The 14,698-nt window shown below is 48.5% G+C and overlaps 1 protein-coding gene across 1 annotated transcript; it reads left to right on the forward strand.

Moving 5' to 3' along the window:
- The first annotated feature begins 1,908 nt into the window (after positions 1-1,908).
- HDHD5 (haloacid dehalogenase like hydrolase domain containing 5) lies at positions 1,909-11,315 on the forward strand. Its single transcript, XM_052667886.1, has 9 exons — positions 1,909-2,038; positions 2,887-3,203; positions 3,331-3,531; positions 3,652-3,764; positions 5,127-5,220; positions 5,653-5,686; positions 6,097-6,271; positions 6,577-6,765; positions 7,334-11,315. The coding sequence occupies exons 1-9, from the start codon at positions 1,909-1,911 to the stop codon at positions 7,677-7,679; spliced, it is 1,599 nt and encodes a 532-aa protein (XP_052523846.1). The 3' UTR covers positions 7,680-11,315.
- Positions 11,316-14,698: the final 3,383 nt, after the last annotated feature.

Consider the following 14,698-nt stretch of genomic DNA (forward strand, 5'->3'; position numbering starts at 1 on the left):
GTCACAGGCACATATCAAACCTTATGCCTGCTCTCTCCCTCACCAGTTGCTCCCTGTGGCCTCTTCAGGCTTGATTTGTGTAAAGGGGAAGTGGACAGAACTTTGTTAGCCGCACACCATCACAAATCCATGGCTGTTCTGTGGCACAGCAGCTCACATCACCTTTGGAGCACTCCAATAAATGAGGTGTTTACCTTCGGGTCACTCACTAGTAGGAAACTGCTGATCCAGCACTATAAGTTGCTGTCAAAAATTAAGCCAGCAAAAACAGAGAAGTGGAAAACAGTTGGTTGAAAATAGAGGTAGGCCCAAGTAAGCCAGTGGGGCTATATGCAAGCCTCCATTGCCGCAGTGGGACCAAACAGAAGCCAGGTGCTGTGCAAACCCTTCTATCTGGCCATAAAGCACAGGGCTGCTCAGCCTGAGGTAGGTTTTTCTGCTGCAAATGGCTGAATTAGTCTCTTTATAAGCAGCAGAAGGACATTTCCTTGGCCAGAAACGTGCAGCTTTAATTGGCTAAGTGTTTAATTCCTTTCTTTAAAGGTTTGCAGCAGTTGCAAAGATGGCAAGTGGATCGAGTATTTTCTGCCTGCTGAGGGACAGGCAGGTGAAGGGTCTGGCTCTCAATTCTCCTGGCCTGTCATTTTTATCAGGCCGTGTCCTCCCCCTAGGTCATTACGGGATAAGAAAGGCATTTTACTGTATTTTCTCAACCTCTCGGTTGTCCATCATTCCACAGGCAGTCTGCAGCAGGGAGGGAGAGGAGATAAAGCCGGGGGAAGGGCTGTCTCGACCCACTGGGGCCTCTGCAGGAAGAAAAGCGAGGGAAGGTGGGCTGCTTCCAAGGAGGGTGTTAGAAGGTCAGTAAGGGGGTGATGACAGGGCTGAGAGCCCGGAGAAAACAGAGCTGCAGGGTTTACACAGAAACCAAAGGAGGAGGCTGTGGGCAACCAACTGCTGTGCTTGCCTTGAAAGCGAGGGGGGCGGGGAAACATCTAAGAGAGGAAAAAGAGTCTCCGTGGGCTGGCGTGAGAGGGGCAGAGACGGCCTCTGGGGGTGTTAGAGATACAGCTGGCAACAGATGCGCCCCTAGAAGGAATCCTCAGGGCCATGTATAACATGCAGAGCCAGAGCTCCGGATAGCAGCGCTGACAAAAGCCTCAGCTCCAAGGGAAAGTCACGGGCCAGCATTCGGCTTAGGGATGAGCGGACTGAGGCCTGCTGCAGCCGGCAGGGCAGGCTCTCGGCAGCCAAAGCGGGTACTGCAGGGTGTGGAGCTTGGCAGCCGTACCGCTCCAGTCCTGGCCTTGTATGCCAGGCCCAGCTTGTGCCTGACCGCTGGCAAACTCCTTCGTGGGGCTTTAAAAATAAACACTTCAGCCTGCTGGGCTGTCCTTGTAAAAATAAATACAGCGTTGCTGCCAGCCCTGGGAGCTGGGGCACACATGCTCTTTGGGGGCCTCTACAGCTCGGCTGGGAACGTGGCTGGTTCCCCACAGCCTGGCCATGAGGTGCCCACCCCACGTGGCTGTGCTGATCCCAGCCCCCGTGCTGCATGTCGGGGGGCTGGCAGCCCTACTCCCACCGTGTGATCCGCAGGAAAATAAAGAGCACGCAACCCAAACTGCAGTAGTGGGGACAATTGCTCACTCCCAGAGGGTGAAAGAGAGCAGCTCTCCATTGCAGCCGACCTCCAGGGCTCGCTCCTGTTCCCTCCTTCTTGCCCCGGCGTGGAGCAGCGGGGACCCCTGGCGGCTGTGCGCGGCCCTGCACGGGTCGTTCGAGGGACTGGGTGCGGGATCGTGCGCGGGGAGCGGTGGTCAATGGCTCGATGTCCGAATGGAGATCAGTGACGAGTGGTGTCCCTCAGGGCTCAGTACTGAGACCAGTGCTTTAAAACTTTCGTGAATGACATCGACAGTGGTACCGAGTGCACCCTCATCTTGTTCATGGATGACACCAAACTGCGTGGTGCAGTCAACATGCTTCAGGGATGGGATGCCATCCAGAGGAACTCAGGCTCGAGCAGTGAGCCTAGGTAAACCTCATCAGGTTCAATAAATCCAAGTGCAAGGTCTGCATCTGGGTTGAGGCAAACCCCACTATCGGTACAGGCTGGGGGATGCAAGGATGGAGCACAGCCCTGCCAAAAAGAATCTGGGAGTGGACACCTCATGGTCAGCAATGTGCCTGGGCAGCTGGGGCTGGAGAAGAGGTTCTGAAGAGACCTGGTAGCATACTTTCAGTATCTAAAGGGGGACTGGAAAAAAGAAGGGAACAGACTCAATCAATAAGGCCTGCTGTGATATGACAAGGGGGAATGGTTTCAAAATAAAGGAGAACAGATTTAAAGTATTAGAGATTTAGAGATACAGGAGCTTTTTACAGTAAGGGTTGAGAGGCACCAGAAGAGGTTGCCCAGAGAGGTGGTGGATGCCCCATCCATGCAGACACCCAAGGTCAGGCTGGATGGGGCTCTGAGCAACCTGATCTAGCTGTGGGCGTCCCTGTTCACTGCAGGGGGGTTGGACCAGGTGGCCTTTAAGGGTCCCTTTCCAACAGATGATTGTGTGATTCTAAATTCTATGAGGAGAAATCAGAATGCTTCAGGCAGGCTGTGGAAATGATGTAAAAGAAGCAGCAGGCAATTCAGTTAAGGCAAAGGTACTCCAGGGAGGTGTAACCATCCATACAGGTGTACAACCCTGTGCTGCCAGCACCTTTTCAGCTCTGCAGAAAAGGCTCTGGGTGTGAGTCAAAATGAATGAATACTGACACGCACGGCAATGAAAACAAACACAATCCCACTCTGTGTAATTGATGCTTAAAGTCGTACACACTAAAACTGCCTTACGGCAAGAGTCAGGAGATCTTAACCCTCTCCAGAAAGCAAAGCGGCACCGTTTCATGTCCACGACCACGAAGGGTACCTTCGGCTCCTCTCCGCAGACCCCAGTGCCGAGATCCCTCCTCCCAGCAGCACGGAGGGCACCGCTGCCCCTCGGCCCGCCCCGCCCGCCATCCCCGCGCCCGCTGGGAGCTGTAGTCCGGGAACTACGCGCCCCGGCGTGCCCCGCCGCGAGCCGAGCCGGGTGGAGCGGCGCGGTATGGCGCTGCGCGGCTGCCTGCGGGCCGGGCGAGGGGCTCTGCGCGCCGCGAGGCCGCCGGGGCCGCCCGCCCGCCGGGGCTGCGCCGGGGGCCGGGTGAGCGGCGGGGGCCCGGGCAGGCGGCGCGTCCTAAGGAAGGGCGCCGGGAGCCGCGGTGCGGGGTGGGGGACGGGGCGAGCAAATGGCGGCGCGCCGGTGACCGTGCCCTCCGCTCGCCTTGCAGCCGCCGGCTTTCGGCTTCCTCTTCGACATCGACGGGGTGCTGGTGCGGGGCAGCCAGGTGGTGCCCGCCGCCCGAGAGGCTTTCCGGAGGCTGTCGGACGCGGACGGGCGGCTGAGGGTGCCCGTCGTTTTCCTGACCAACGCCGGCAACTGCCTGCGGGCGGCCAAGGCCCGAGAGCTGTCCCAGGCGCTGGGGCTGCAGGTGAGCTCGGGTCCTGCGGGACGGGGTCGGCCCTGTGGGGAGACGAAGTCCGGGCGGGGCCCTGGGCGGCGGCACGGAGACGGTTCGTACTGCCGCCGACAGCCTCTGCTCTCCCCGCAGGTGTCTCCGGAGCAGGTGATCCTGTCCCACAGCCCGCTGCGGCTCTTCAGCCAGTTCCACCCCAAGTGCGTGCTGGTGGATGGGCAGGGGCCGGTGGAGGAGAATGCCCGCAAGTATCCTTTGCTGCGCTCAACCAATGGCACTCCGCTCATCCTTGTTAAATGCTCGGCCAGCTGTTAGAAGTGCAAGGAAACGACGACCCTGCTGTCGTCCTAAGGGCAGGCTCACATCTAGGTGCTTGCTGTTGACCTCAGTCACCTCCCATCTTACCTAGGGCAGTGTTTCGCTTCTCACGCAGATTCCCTCTCTCCTGAGCTCCTCCTGCTGGCAGCACAGACCAGAGACGTCGGGCTTCTTTCACTTTTGAGATAAAATTTTGCTTTTTGCAATGCTTTCAGGGCAAAATGTATCACTCTGAGCACTCCCACAGCTATAAGGTTTTCTCCAGCAATCTCAGGGCACTTGAAGCAGCTGAAATATCATTAGAACAAGAGCATCGTAATACAGAGACAATCCCAAGTGCACATTGATTTGCTGAGGGCATGGCAGGTCTGACATAGCCTGCATCTGTAAGGAGCTTAAGATCTAGCTGCAGCATGTGCTCACCTCTTCAGCCCATCAGCTTCATCACTAAGTGCCGTGGGCTTCTCCTCCTCATTTGCACTGCCTCATTCCCGGGGTGTTTGAAGCTATGTCACCTCCAGTGGCAGGAAGGAGAACCTTGTCCAAACTTGCTGCTGCTCACTTAGCTTCTCTGAAGGGGTGGAGTTCGATCGTGGTTCTTTCTCTGAGGCCTTGAACAGCTTCTGGAGTTAGCTTAATGGGTCCAGTGAAGGACAGGACTGAAAAAGAGCACAGACAGAACAACAGACTCTGCCCTTCTGCAAGTGTGTGTGCATGTGGTCACACCTTGTGCTTAACCTTTGGCTGCACTTGATGTGAAACATCTGCTTGTGCATGTTTCCTCAAGGCAAACAAAGGTGAGCTAATGGCTAGGCATTTTGCAGGTGAATGCAATTCAAACTTCCCTTGCTTGTTTTAACAGCATGCTCCATTTTCTTTTCAGTAGCTAAGCTCACCAGAGCTTTACTGGGTGTGCTCCTAGCCAAGAAGCCTGACCCAGGCTGCCCTGGTACAAACACCTTGGCCTTTAAGGGCTCCCAAAGTGTATCTGTCCTGAACTCACCTCTGTTCTATGCCTACTTCCAAAGGTTCTTGATCACAAAGGAAATCACCCCAGCCTGTTTTTGGTTTTTTTGTTTTTTGTTTTTGGTAAACTTCAGAGCCACCTTTAGGTTGAAGCTTAACTTACAGTTTGACTGAAAGTCAAAATGTTATGCATTGCCATGTATATGTAACAGCTCTGCTGCTAGGACCTGTATTTCCTAATCCTGTAGATGCCCTTACTAGTAACTTCAGAAAACAAAACCAATCAAGAAAGAGTCTTCGTGCCTTTCCTTGATGAATTGAAACAGCCTGGGGTTCAAGCATGTGGTCACCATAGAGGCTCTTCGGAAGGCATATCCCCTGTTAGACATGGTGGATCAGAGCCGGAGGCCAAAGGAGTTGGTAATTCCTGACACGTGGGTTGAAGGGGTGGCAAGGTGTTGCTTACAGCAAACAGCATGGGCTGGAGCAGCACCTGGCTACTAGTGGCTGTCTTTAGCGTGAGCCCAGGGTTGACGTTGAGCAGTTGGCATCTCTGTGCTCTTCCACTGTTGGCTCCTGCCTGGAAGGGCAACAGCTTTTCTCCCTGCTTTGCCGTCCTGGTGTTGCACTGATTGTCCTTGCAGTGGCCACAGTAAATGGATTGGTTGGATCTCTGGGGCCTAGGGCTGAGAAAACAAGATCTGTGAAATGGGATGGGAAAGGAGGGGAAATCTTTCTCAGGATTCAAGGTGGCCTTGTCCCAGTTCTACATGGGATTACATTTCTAGTTTTCTTTTGGAGATGACATTAGACTTTGCTTTGCTAACCTAAGTTTTTTTTTTAATCTGGCAGCCTCCTCCAACCACTGGCTTTCCCACTATAGAAGGTAAGCAGCAGCCTTTGTTTATGTAAGAACAGCAAGCAGAAATAGCAGTAATGCAAGCCAGCTTGGATGGCAACTAATGATGTGCTGTCAGCTCATCAGCATCCCCGTGCAGCTTATGCAGAGAGTACAGCCAGGAGGCAGCTATGCTGTCTCCACATAACACAAAGCACGAGCTGGTAAAAGCGAAGTCAGCTTTTCTGCACACTGTGCTTCAGCATCTGAAACAGGGGTGAATTTGGTACAGCATTACTCAGACTGGAGCTCTGATACCAGCTGTGTTGTGTAAGTAGTTGTATTAGCCAGGCCATTCCAATATGCAATAAGGGGTGCTTTTGGTCACGGGTGGCTTTTGGTGTTGGGTCATATATGAGAGTACCGTAAGTTTCCAAGCATCACTTCAAATCTTCCAGGGGTGGTTTTGTTTGGTGAGCCAGTGAGGTGGGAGACAAGCCTGCAACTTATTGTTGATGTGCTCGTGAGCAATGGGAATCCTGGGGCAGACCCAGGAGGTATACCATACCCCCATCTGCCTGTCCTCGCCTGCAACATGGATCTCCTATGGATGGCTGAAGCCAAGATGCCGAGGTAAAAAGCACTTGTATTAATTTTAGTATAATTCATACAGCACTCCCGCAGATGATCTTTCCTGACACAATACATTTTTTAGTGTTAGAGTCTTAACTGTGACATAATTAGCAGCAGAAACACGAAAACTGCATGAGAAACCAAGGCTACATTTTAAGAAGGCAGGGCCAGATAGTGAACTGCCTGCGTAGGAGTCTGTGGGTAGATACACCATGTCAAAGCAGGCAGTACCAGGAGCCCCTTACTGAGTAGCTTTTGCCACACAAGCAAGGCTGGGGATACTGATGTCCTCCTTTCTGGAGCAGGTTTGGCCATGGTACTTTCCTTCTCTGCTTGGAGAGCATCTACAAGAAGGTGACAGGTCGGGAGCTGAAGTATGAGGCGTTGATTGGCAAACCCAGCACAGTCACCTACCACTATGCTGAATACCTGATAAAAGAGCAGGCCGAGAAACATGGCTGGAAGGCTCCCATCCGACGCCTGTATGCAATTGGGTATGAGACTGTATATTTTCTTTTTCTGCTTGCTTAGGAACATGCACAATGTTGTAAGTGTAGGCTTTGGAATTCTTTTTTTTTTTTCATTGTTGTTTTGGTGGTTTTTTGTTTTTAAATGGAAATCTCTAAATTGAATACCAAAATCCCCATGGCATCTTTGCAGCCTCAGATCCTACAGTAATTTAAAGGTCACCGTCAGCCTAGCAAAGCTGTTACTGTAGGATGTACATATAGCATGGCTGGCTTAAAGAAAGAGATGTAGCCCACTTAAGCCAAACATTTTGGAATTGTAGGGAATAAATGTTGGTAATGGCTGAAATTGCTGTGGGTGCTTTGGACATGTCTCTTTCCCTTTCAAAATAGATACTTGTGAAGCACGTGGCCATCACTGCATGCTGGATGCACCAGTAAGTGGAGTCACTTGCCTAATCTGAGGGGATTTGATGATAGCAGACATCTTGTACTGTTTCCTCCCTTGGTGCTCCCTGAATCCCAGATTGCCAGAAGTAGAAATTGATGTTTGGGTTGGTTTTTCATTTCTGTTTCATACTGTGACCTTATCCAGGGACAATCCTATGTCTGATGTCTATGGGGCAAACCTCTACAACAACTACCTCAAGTCAGCTCAACAGCACCAAGTCGAGGCTGGGGTGAAGAGGATCCCACAGGCAGCCAATCCCCAAACTGAGGACCGCCTCGCAGTGGAGAGCTGCGAGTCAATTCTGGTCTGCACTGGGGTCTACCGCCACAATGCAGATGTTTCCAGGAAGCTAGAAGAGTGCAACACAGAGACTGTGTTCCACGGCCATCGGGACTTCTGCTTTGACCCCAGCCTCGTGGAGGCATCTTACGTAGTGCAGGATGTGAATGAAGCTGTGCAACTTGCTTTTGAGAAGGAGAACTGGAATTAGTGTTACAGACAGATGTGCCTAAAGAACTGCTGTCAGGGCAGAGGGGAAGAACGGAGAGAGACCTGGGTTGATCTAATCTAGCCAACACTCAGGAGATCTCCCCATTTCAGCACTAAAAGCCCCTTACTTTTACTAATAATCTTCCACAGTCCTGCCAGCAGGCTTTTAATTGTGAACTTAAGTTTCTGTGATCACAATTTGAGCCACAATAGAAACAGAACGTAAGGGAAAGGGCTTATCCCTGCAATCTCAGTTTTGTTCAGCCACCAGAGTCCTTTCTTTCCTACCCTTTGTGTACAATATCAGGCATGCAATCTTTGAGGATGAAGCTCTTCCCTGTGCAAGGAGCTACCATCAGCCAGCGTACCATTCATACACTGTACTATTGGTCCAGTATGCAAAAAGTGCACACCAGGAACTGTGTTGTGATGGCCCTCTGCCAAGGGAAGGCTTTAAGTCTTACCATTCTCCCTATAAAGAATAAGTGCCTATGGACTTCAACAAATTCTGCTTGCTTGGGGATTTGCCACTCCATTGCTGTCAGCCTGTAACAAAGTCCCATTTTGCAGTTCTCCAGCAGCAATGAAGGGCCAGGGCCCCTCAAAGGAAGCAGCAGTAGCCAGAACAACTTGCTGCAGAGCCTCGTGGGAAGTCGTTATTCCCTCCCCCCTCTTTAACATTCTGTGAACACTTCTGCCTTTTTGCATCCTGCCTAGGGAGCCATCAGCCTGTTCTCAGTAGCAGGAGAAATCCCTGCATTTCCAGAGGTGTCTTTGGCCAGAACTCAGTGTTATAGCAGGAAGGTGTCGTGGCACTCACCCTGACCACAGCTGATGCAAGGGTCACTGCCCTGCTCCAGCTGACACAGCTATCAAACAAGGGGCACTGAGAGCAAGGGCCAGCCAACACTAGTAACAGCCCAGCCTTTTTCTTGCTTTGCCTGCAGTGACTGAGAGGCAAGATTGTCAAGTCTTAGCCCCAGATTCCAGGTCTTCATCTCTAACAGTGGAAGTGGATCTGTCCTTCACTTTCTTTTTCCCACTTTCCACATTTGGTTTGCAACTCAGGAATACCTCATACAGTCTGATCCCCATTCCCTTCTCTTCCTGTAGCTTGCAAATAGAACCTCCTTAACATGAACTAGCATATGGGACTTTTCTGTCTGGGAACATTTCTATATCCCTATTGACACGCACGTTCTACTGCCCATTTTCCTAGCTTGGGAATCAAGTCCTGCGTCTTCTTAGACAATCCAAAGAAGTTAAGCAATCACTGTTTGGGGAACTCCATATGAAAGATTGAATTAGCAAGGGGTGCTGTAATTCCAGAGGAGCACTGTGATTTCAGAAGTGTAAGTCAGTTTGCATTTGCAATGGAAATCATTTGGAACCAGCACAACAGAGTTGGTGTTCCTAGTTATACTCAGCCCTCCACCAAAGAGAGATCAGAAATAGGTCTGCTCTACCCCCACTTCACTCCTTCCTGCTTTATCAGGCTGCTTCATATGAGCAAGATATTCTGTGTTGTTCTTAATTAAAATCTCAGCATCCACGTGCACTTACATTCTGCTTCAGCAGCTTGATGTACCTTCCTAGGAAGGTCAAACTGCAGAGCAGGCTCTTTTCTTGTTTTGTTGGGTTCTGTGACTGAATGGGTTTGGGTATGCAGTCAAAGACCCTAGCAAAGATGGCTTTTTTCTCCAGGCTCTGTTTTCTGAATAGGAGCAAGAAAAATACTTCCCTGAGTGAATTTACCTGTTGTGAAAATAGTAATAGGAAGGAGCCTTTTCCTTTCTTAGTACTGGCTAGGATTCTTTTCCTTTGTCTTATCAGGACAAGAATAATTTGGCTGCTTCTAAGAGCAGCTGTAGAGCATGGAACACTTATCTTTGATTTGAATCCTTTGCCTTTCACTGGAAGGATAAAAACAAAAAGCAGAAGTCCATTTCATCTACTTGCACAAAACAAGGGCTCACCTACAGTTCCCAGAAGGATAAATACAGGAAAGGACTTGGCATAAAACATGAGGAAGGTTTTTTTTTTAAGCTTTCAGAGCATCTCCAGAGTTACAAGCATGCTATGGACCCAGTGTGCAAGGCCTGATAGTAGAGGCCCAAGTCCCATTCATTAACTAACTCCAGTGTCCCTCAGCCATACTTTCCACAGGTACAGGAAGAGGAACGCTCCCTTTCATTGCAGTATTGGTATAGAGCTCAGGGAGCTGGTTGCTGGTAATTACTCCTGGCCACATCCTCTAGTTGGTAGGTAGGTACTTCTCCACAGAAATGCTAACGTCTGACTGTGTGCATGTGCTGTAGCCTTTGGTAGAGCTCTTTCCCGTTATTTGTTAAGACCAGGTGCTGCTGAACCAGTGGTCCCTGAGGGGTGTAGCATTACTGAAATAGCCATCTCAGATGGAACCTGGTATGCTGGCTGTGCTTCTGATGCCAGCTGTAGGAAGAACATGCACAGGAATTTTGAGAAATCACAGGCAGTTTTAAATTTCATACCAACATGCGTGGCATGTCTCAGCCAGAAGCAAAATAGGTATCAAGAGGACAGAAATGAGGCCTTGTCCAGCAAAGGAACAGGTTTGCATTTGCTCAGAGAGTGAGCAGGTGTCTCCACCTTTAGAATAGCAGTGATGGAGAACTGACTGATGGGAATCAGCTTTGGATTCCAAATTAGCTTTCAGCTCCAGATTTTTTTTTGAACTGTGTTAGTGTTAAAACAGTGCTCTGGGAGTCTTTAAAGTGCGTAGGAGGAACTTCAGCAATAAGGAATTCAAGAAATGCTTCACTTGAGAGTTGAAACTGAGCAGAGGGGAGAAGTCTAGAAAAATCTCGTAGCAGGCTCCTTGCTTATCAGCAGCTCATCCATGGACATCTGTTATTGCTAGAATTCACTGAAATCCTTCCTCCTCGGAATCGCAGTTTCCTGGAACAAGCTTTGAGAGTAGCTGGAATATATTCTTTCCTGTATCTCATGTATTGCATTTCAGATGCCACACTTCTCTAATTTGGGGTAAGCATACTTCTGTGCAAATTACTGGACCAAGTCAGGACAGGAGACTTCCCTTGTTCTTCTGATCCCTTAACATTCATACGGTGCGCTACCTTATGCAACAAACAGTGAAGACCTGATCTTAACAGCTCCATCTTCCACATATGGGGAGGTTTTAGGCAAGTCTAAAGGAAGTACATGGTGAGTTCAGGCAACTGAGAGCAGCAGGGGGGAACTGAAGGAGGGTCTGACCTAATTTTGGGTCTGAAGCAGAGAGCTTTTATATCATGCAATAACATGATGATCAGAAAGGACAGTTCTGTTATTGCACAGGACAAATGCAACCACTAGCCCAGCATTCAGGGAATCGTATAACACTACTGTACCCTTTCTTCCAGTGTTAATCCTGATGTGTCTTTCTACCCTTTCCCACACCATAAATGGGTAATGTTTCAAATCATGTCATGTACACTGCATTGGGGTGATTATATATGGTACAGGGAAATCACAAGATGTGTTTGTTTTAGCATTCAAATCAAGTTTAACCAAGATCCAGAGCTGCTCCTTTGAATTAGCACATTTAAAAGTAATAAAAGAGGTTTTCTTTGAAATAAATTTTAGCATGCTATATGTACGTTTTGTGAGTATTGTCCTGGCCTCTTTCATACCTTCACCCTAGAAGATTATCAGGGCTAAATGCTGTCTTTTGTTGTGCTCATCAAATCAATCTCAGATTGTCTTGAGGGAACTACCCTGCAAGATACCTCTCCAGCAGTTCTTCTAATTGGACCAAACTGTAATTCCCTGTAAGCTCTGTGTTTGCCATATTCAGATGAGACTGTGAACAGTAACTTTGACTACTCCCATTCCATAAAGTGGGAAGGGGGGAAAGGGGAGGGAAAATCATCAAATTATGTCCTGACTGATACTTTGCAATCAATTTTAGGATGCCACATGTATAAAGTGCTTTCAGAGCAGGCATTTAGTTATGATCTGACCTAACCAACCATTTGTAATGACTATTTCTACTGGGTGGGGAAACAACAAACTAGATATCACCAACTTAATCTGCTGTTGCAGAAGAAGCCTGAGGTGGTATGAAAGCCATCTTTACCATTAGAAGCTTTCTTGACACTACATTAAACCCTTTGTGATCATCTAAGAAACTCATCCTGTTGGACAAGGACAAGACAGCTGTGCTCTTCTACCTTTTGAAGAAAGCAAGTGGTGTTAAAGAGATCGATACAGAAGGAGAGCTAAAGCTTCTGCAGTTTGCACACATGGAAAACAAAAGATCCTACTAGGTGAAAGCTATCTGCTTTAATGGTTTAGAAGCTGCCATTGTGCAATAGTTCACTCGCATTGTTTCTATACAATATTCCACCCAAAATCCTGTGTCTACAAAGTTCACAGGAAGCACGTTAGACCACAGGATGTGCACGACTCACAGACCAACCAACTTCTTGATACTAAAAGGAACTAATTGTTCTAAGCAGTTTTGAACGTACAGGAGAAGGATTCCCATTCTCATCAGAGAAAGGAATTGAGTTGTACCCTACATCCTAGAGAAATTACCTATGGCCTAGATTTCAAATAAATAAAAATAGGACCAACCCCCCTAGTTTATCCAGTATTCAGGTAGTTGGAGCACTTGCCAAAGATAGGGCAGACCAAGGTTTAATTAGACAGAGATCAGATCCCGAATAACCTAAATGAATGCTTGTAATCACTGTACTGTCGTTAAAACAAAGGGGTGGCCCAGAGCAAAGGTGTCCTTGAAGGAGACAGCTTGAGCTGGAAGCCCTTAACCGACATAAGGAGCATGGTTAGACATTGGCCTCATGAAACACTGAAGGAGCACAGCTCAGATTGGAGTTTTCTCCCAGGTAGATGCTGTGGGGAACACTTGGCACAGCAAGGCTGCAGACACGAGGTATGCCATCAGCTGCTCATAGACCTTGGCATACCCACACCCTCCATCTACTGAATAACTAGCTTCCATTGTAAAAAAAAATAATGGCCCACATGGACAACTTATGCAGCCATACAAACAACTTAAAGACTTTTTTGGATCCAGCCTGCAACGTTTTAAAATCCCATACCAGTAAGACAGGTAACATAACCTCTCAGACACAAACTGCTCCATCAATATAAAGTCCTTTCTTGTTCACTGCAGTAAACTAGGCAGTTCAATCACTAAGATCTTTCACTTGTTCCTCAAGGTCAGTTTCAATACACATTGTATGCTAGAAAAGACTAATTAAGCACAAAATACTAAGAGCAACCTTCACTTCCAAGCCCTTAACCATGATAAGGCTGAAAAAAAAAATAAAATAGTGTTTACATTTTATACTGGTAACAGATGCTCTTCAAACTGAAACGTAATTAAAAATAATAAATGGCTACATCTTTATACCTTTTGAAGAATATCTGTATTCCCACATCATAATACTGGAGCAGCAGTTTTGCCACAAAGACTCAGCATTTGGGGCTGACAAGCCATTAAATATTGGTGCCGGCCAGGTGAACCTGCTCTATGCTTACCTGCAACTGCAATCCTGAACATCCACATGGATTAAATAACTGCAGTACAAAGCCTGCATTCGAGAATCCCAGAACCTTCCTTTCCCACACAAAAGGCATTTTAAGCATGGTTACAGCAGATTATGCTCAAACTCACTGAAATCAGCTTTGCCTCTTTCCCTCCCACTGCTGCCAGTTTCTGACAGCTTACTGCAGGGTACGATTAGGGTTTTAGCTTCTGGTCTTTCTCACAGGCATATATTTGTCCCTTTCCCCCCCAGCACCTTCCTCCTCCCAAGTATTTGAGTCATTATTTTGTTTACTCTTGTATTCTGCCCTCAAGAAATTCTCATCTTTCCCCCAGCAGGGTTATTTCTGAGGGCACACTATTTCTATAAACTAGAAACAGGAGCATTTCTTATATTCTCTACAACTATTTCACAGAACCATGCTGTCTGCTGCTTGTCTTCAAATATACACACACACACACTTATACCTATGTATTTACAGAAATGTATAAAGAAGCCAGAAACACAGCTTTAGAGATGCTGAAAAGGGGAAGCTATTTATAGTGTGGGTTTTTAATGTTTTAACAGTAATGGTTAAGTACTAACGCTTGCAAGGGCTGCACAATTACATTAAAGAACTAGATCACACAAGAAGCATCAGCTTGTCATATCTCATCCCAGAGTGTGCTACAAAAGGCTCTTCAATGCTTTCTCAAGTAGAAGACATTTTCCCCTTCACTCCCATTTTAAGATACAGATACCATTTCTTCTCCCTTCCACACAAAAAAGCTCTTTTCTTATTCTCACCCATTTATTTAGTGTCATTTCCCACACTGGAGTCCATGTGCCCAGTTTCACCCACCCCTACTCATCACAGGTCTCCCCACCTGCCTACCCTGGATGCAGACTTTCCAGTTGAGCAGGGATCCCTTGGTCTCCAGAGAAACATAAGGCTCCTCCAGCCCTGTTCACACAGCTCCAGGCCCAGCAGACTCACACCCCCCTGGGAGGATGAGGCACAAACCCCTTCACTCGTACTAACCCAGGTGAGCCCACTTAGCACCCAGCTGCCTCCATCACCCAGCCAGTTTCCCCATATGAGCAGCCTAGCTGTGTGGGCATGTAAGGAGACCACTCATCCTTCCCAAAGCCCAGGGACCCCACTCCACAGCAGACACCATTCTGTCAAGAAACGTGGCTTGTCAGTTGTGCTCTCAGGACGCGATGCTTTCATCTCCAGGCAAATCTGCATATTTTGAAGGGCTGAGAGCAGCACCATGGGAGTGTATCTGGCAGAGGAAGGAGAAGCATCTCTCTGCTTTCTGCTGTCTTCTTGCGTCTCAAAAGACTTCAGACTGCTCAGCTCTGAGCAGCACCATGCTGTTCTGTCACTCAGAAGCGAGCAGGTTTCCTGTGCCGGCTGTGGTGGGACTGCACCCAGCACTGCAGATGGAAAAGCGTGTCCTGTGTCAATATGAAGGTGGCA

The sequence above is a fragment of the Tympanuchus pallidicinctus genome, unplaced genomic scaffold, assembly GCF_026119805.1.
Source record: "Tympanuchus pallidicinctus isolate F22 unplaced genomic scaffold, pur_lepc_1.0 scaffold8, whole genome shotgun sequence".
Taxonomy (NCBI): Eukaryota; Metazoa; Chordata; class Aves; order Galliformes; family Phasianidae; genus Tympanuchus; species Tympanuchus pallidicinctus.

Bases quoted from the DNA above. Each gene is read 5' to 3' on its own strand.
- HDHD5 (XM_052667886.1), top strand. From the start codon at position 1,909: ATGACATCGACAGTGGTACCGAGTGCACCCTCATCTTGTTCATGGATG. The intron at 3,765-5,126 runs GTATCCTTTGCT...GAATTGAAACAG, and splicing joins GTGGAGGAGAATGCCCGCAA to CCTGGGGTTCAAGCATGTGG. The intron at 6,766-7,333 runs GTATGAGACTGT...GACCTTATCCAG, and splicing joins CGACGCCTGTATGCAATTGG to GGACAATCCTATGTCTGATG.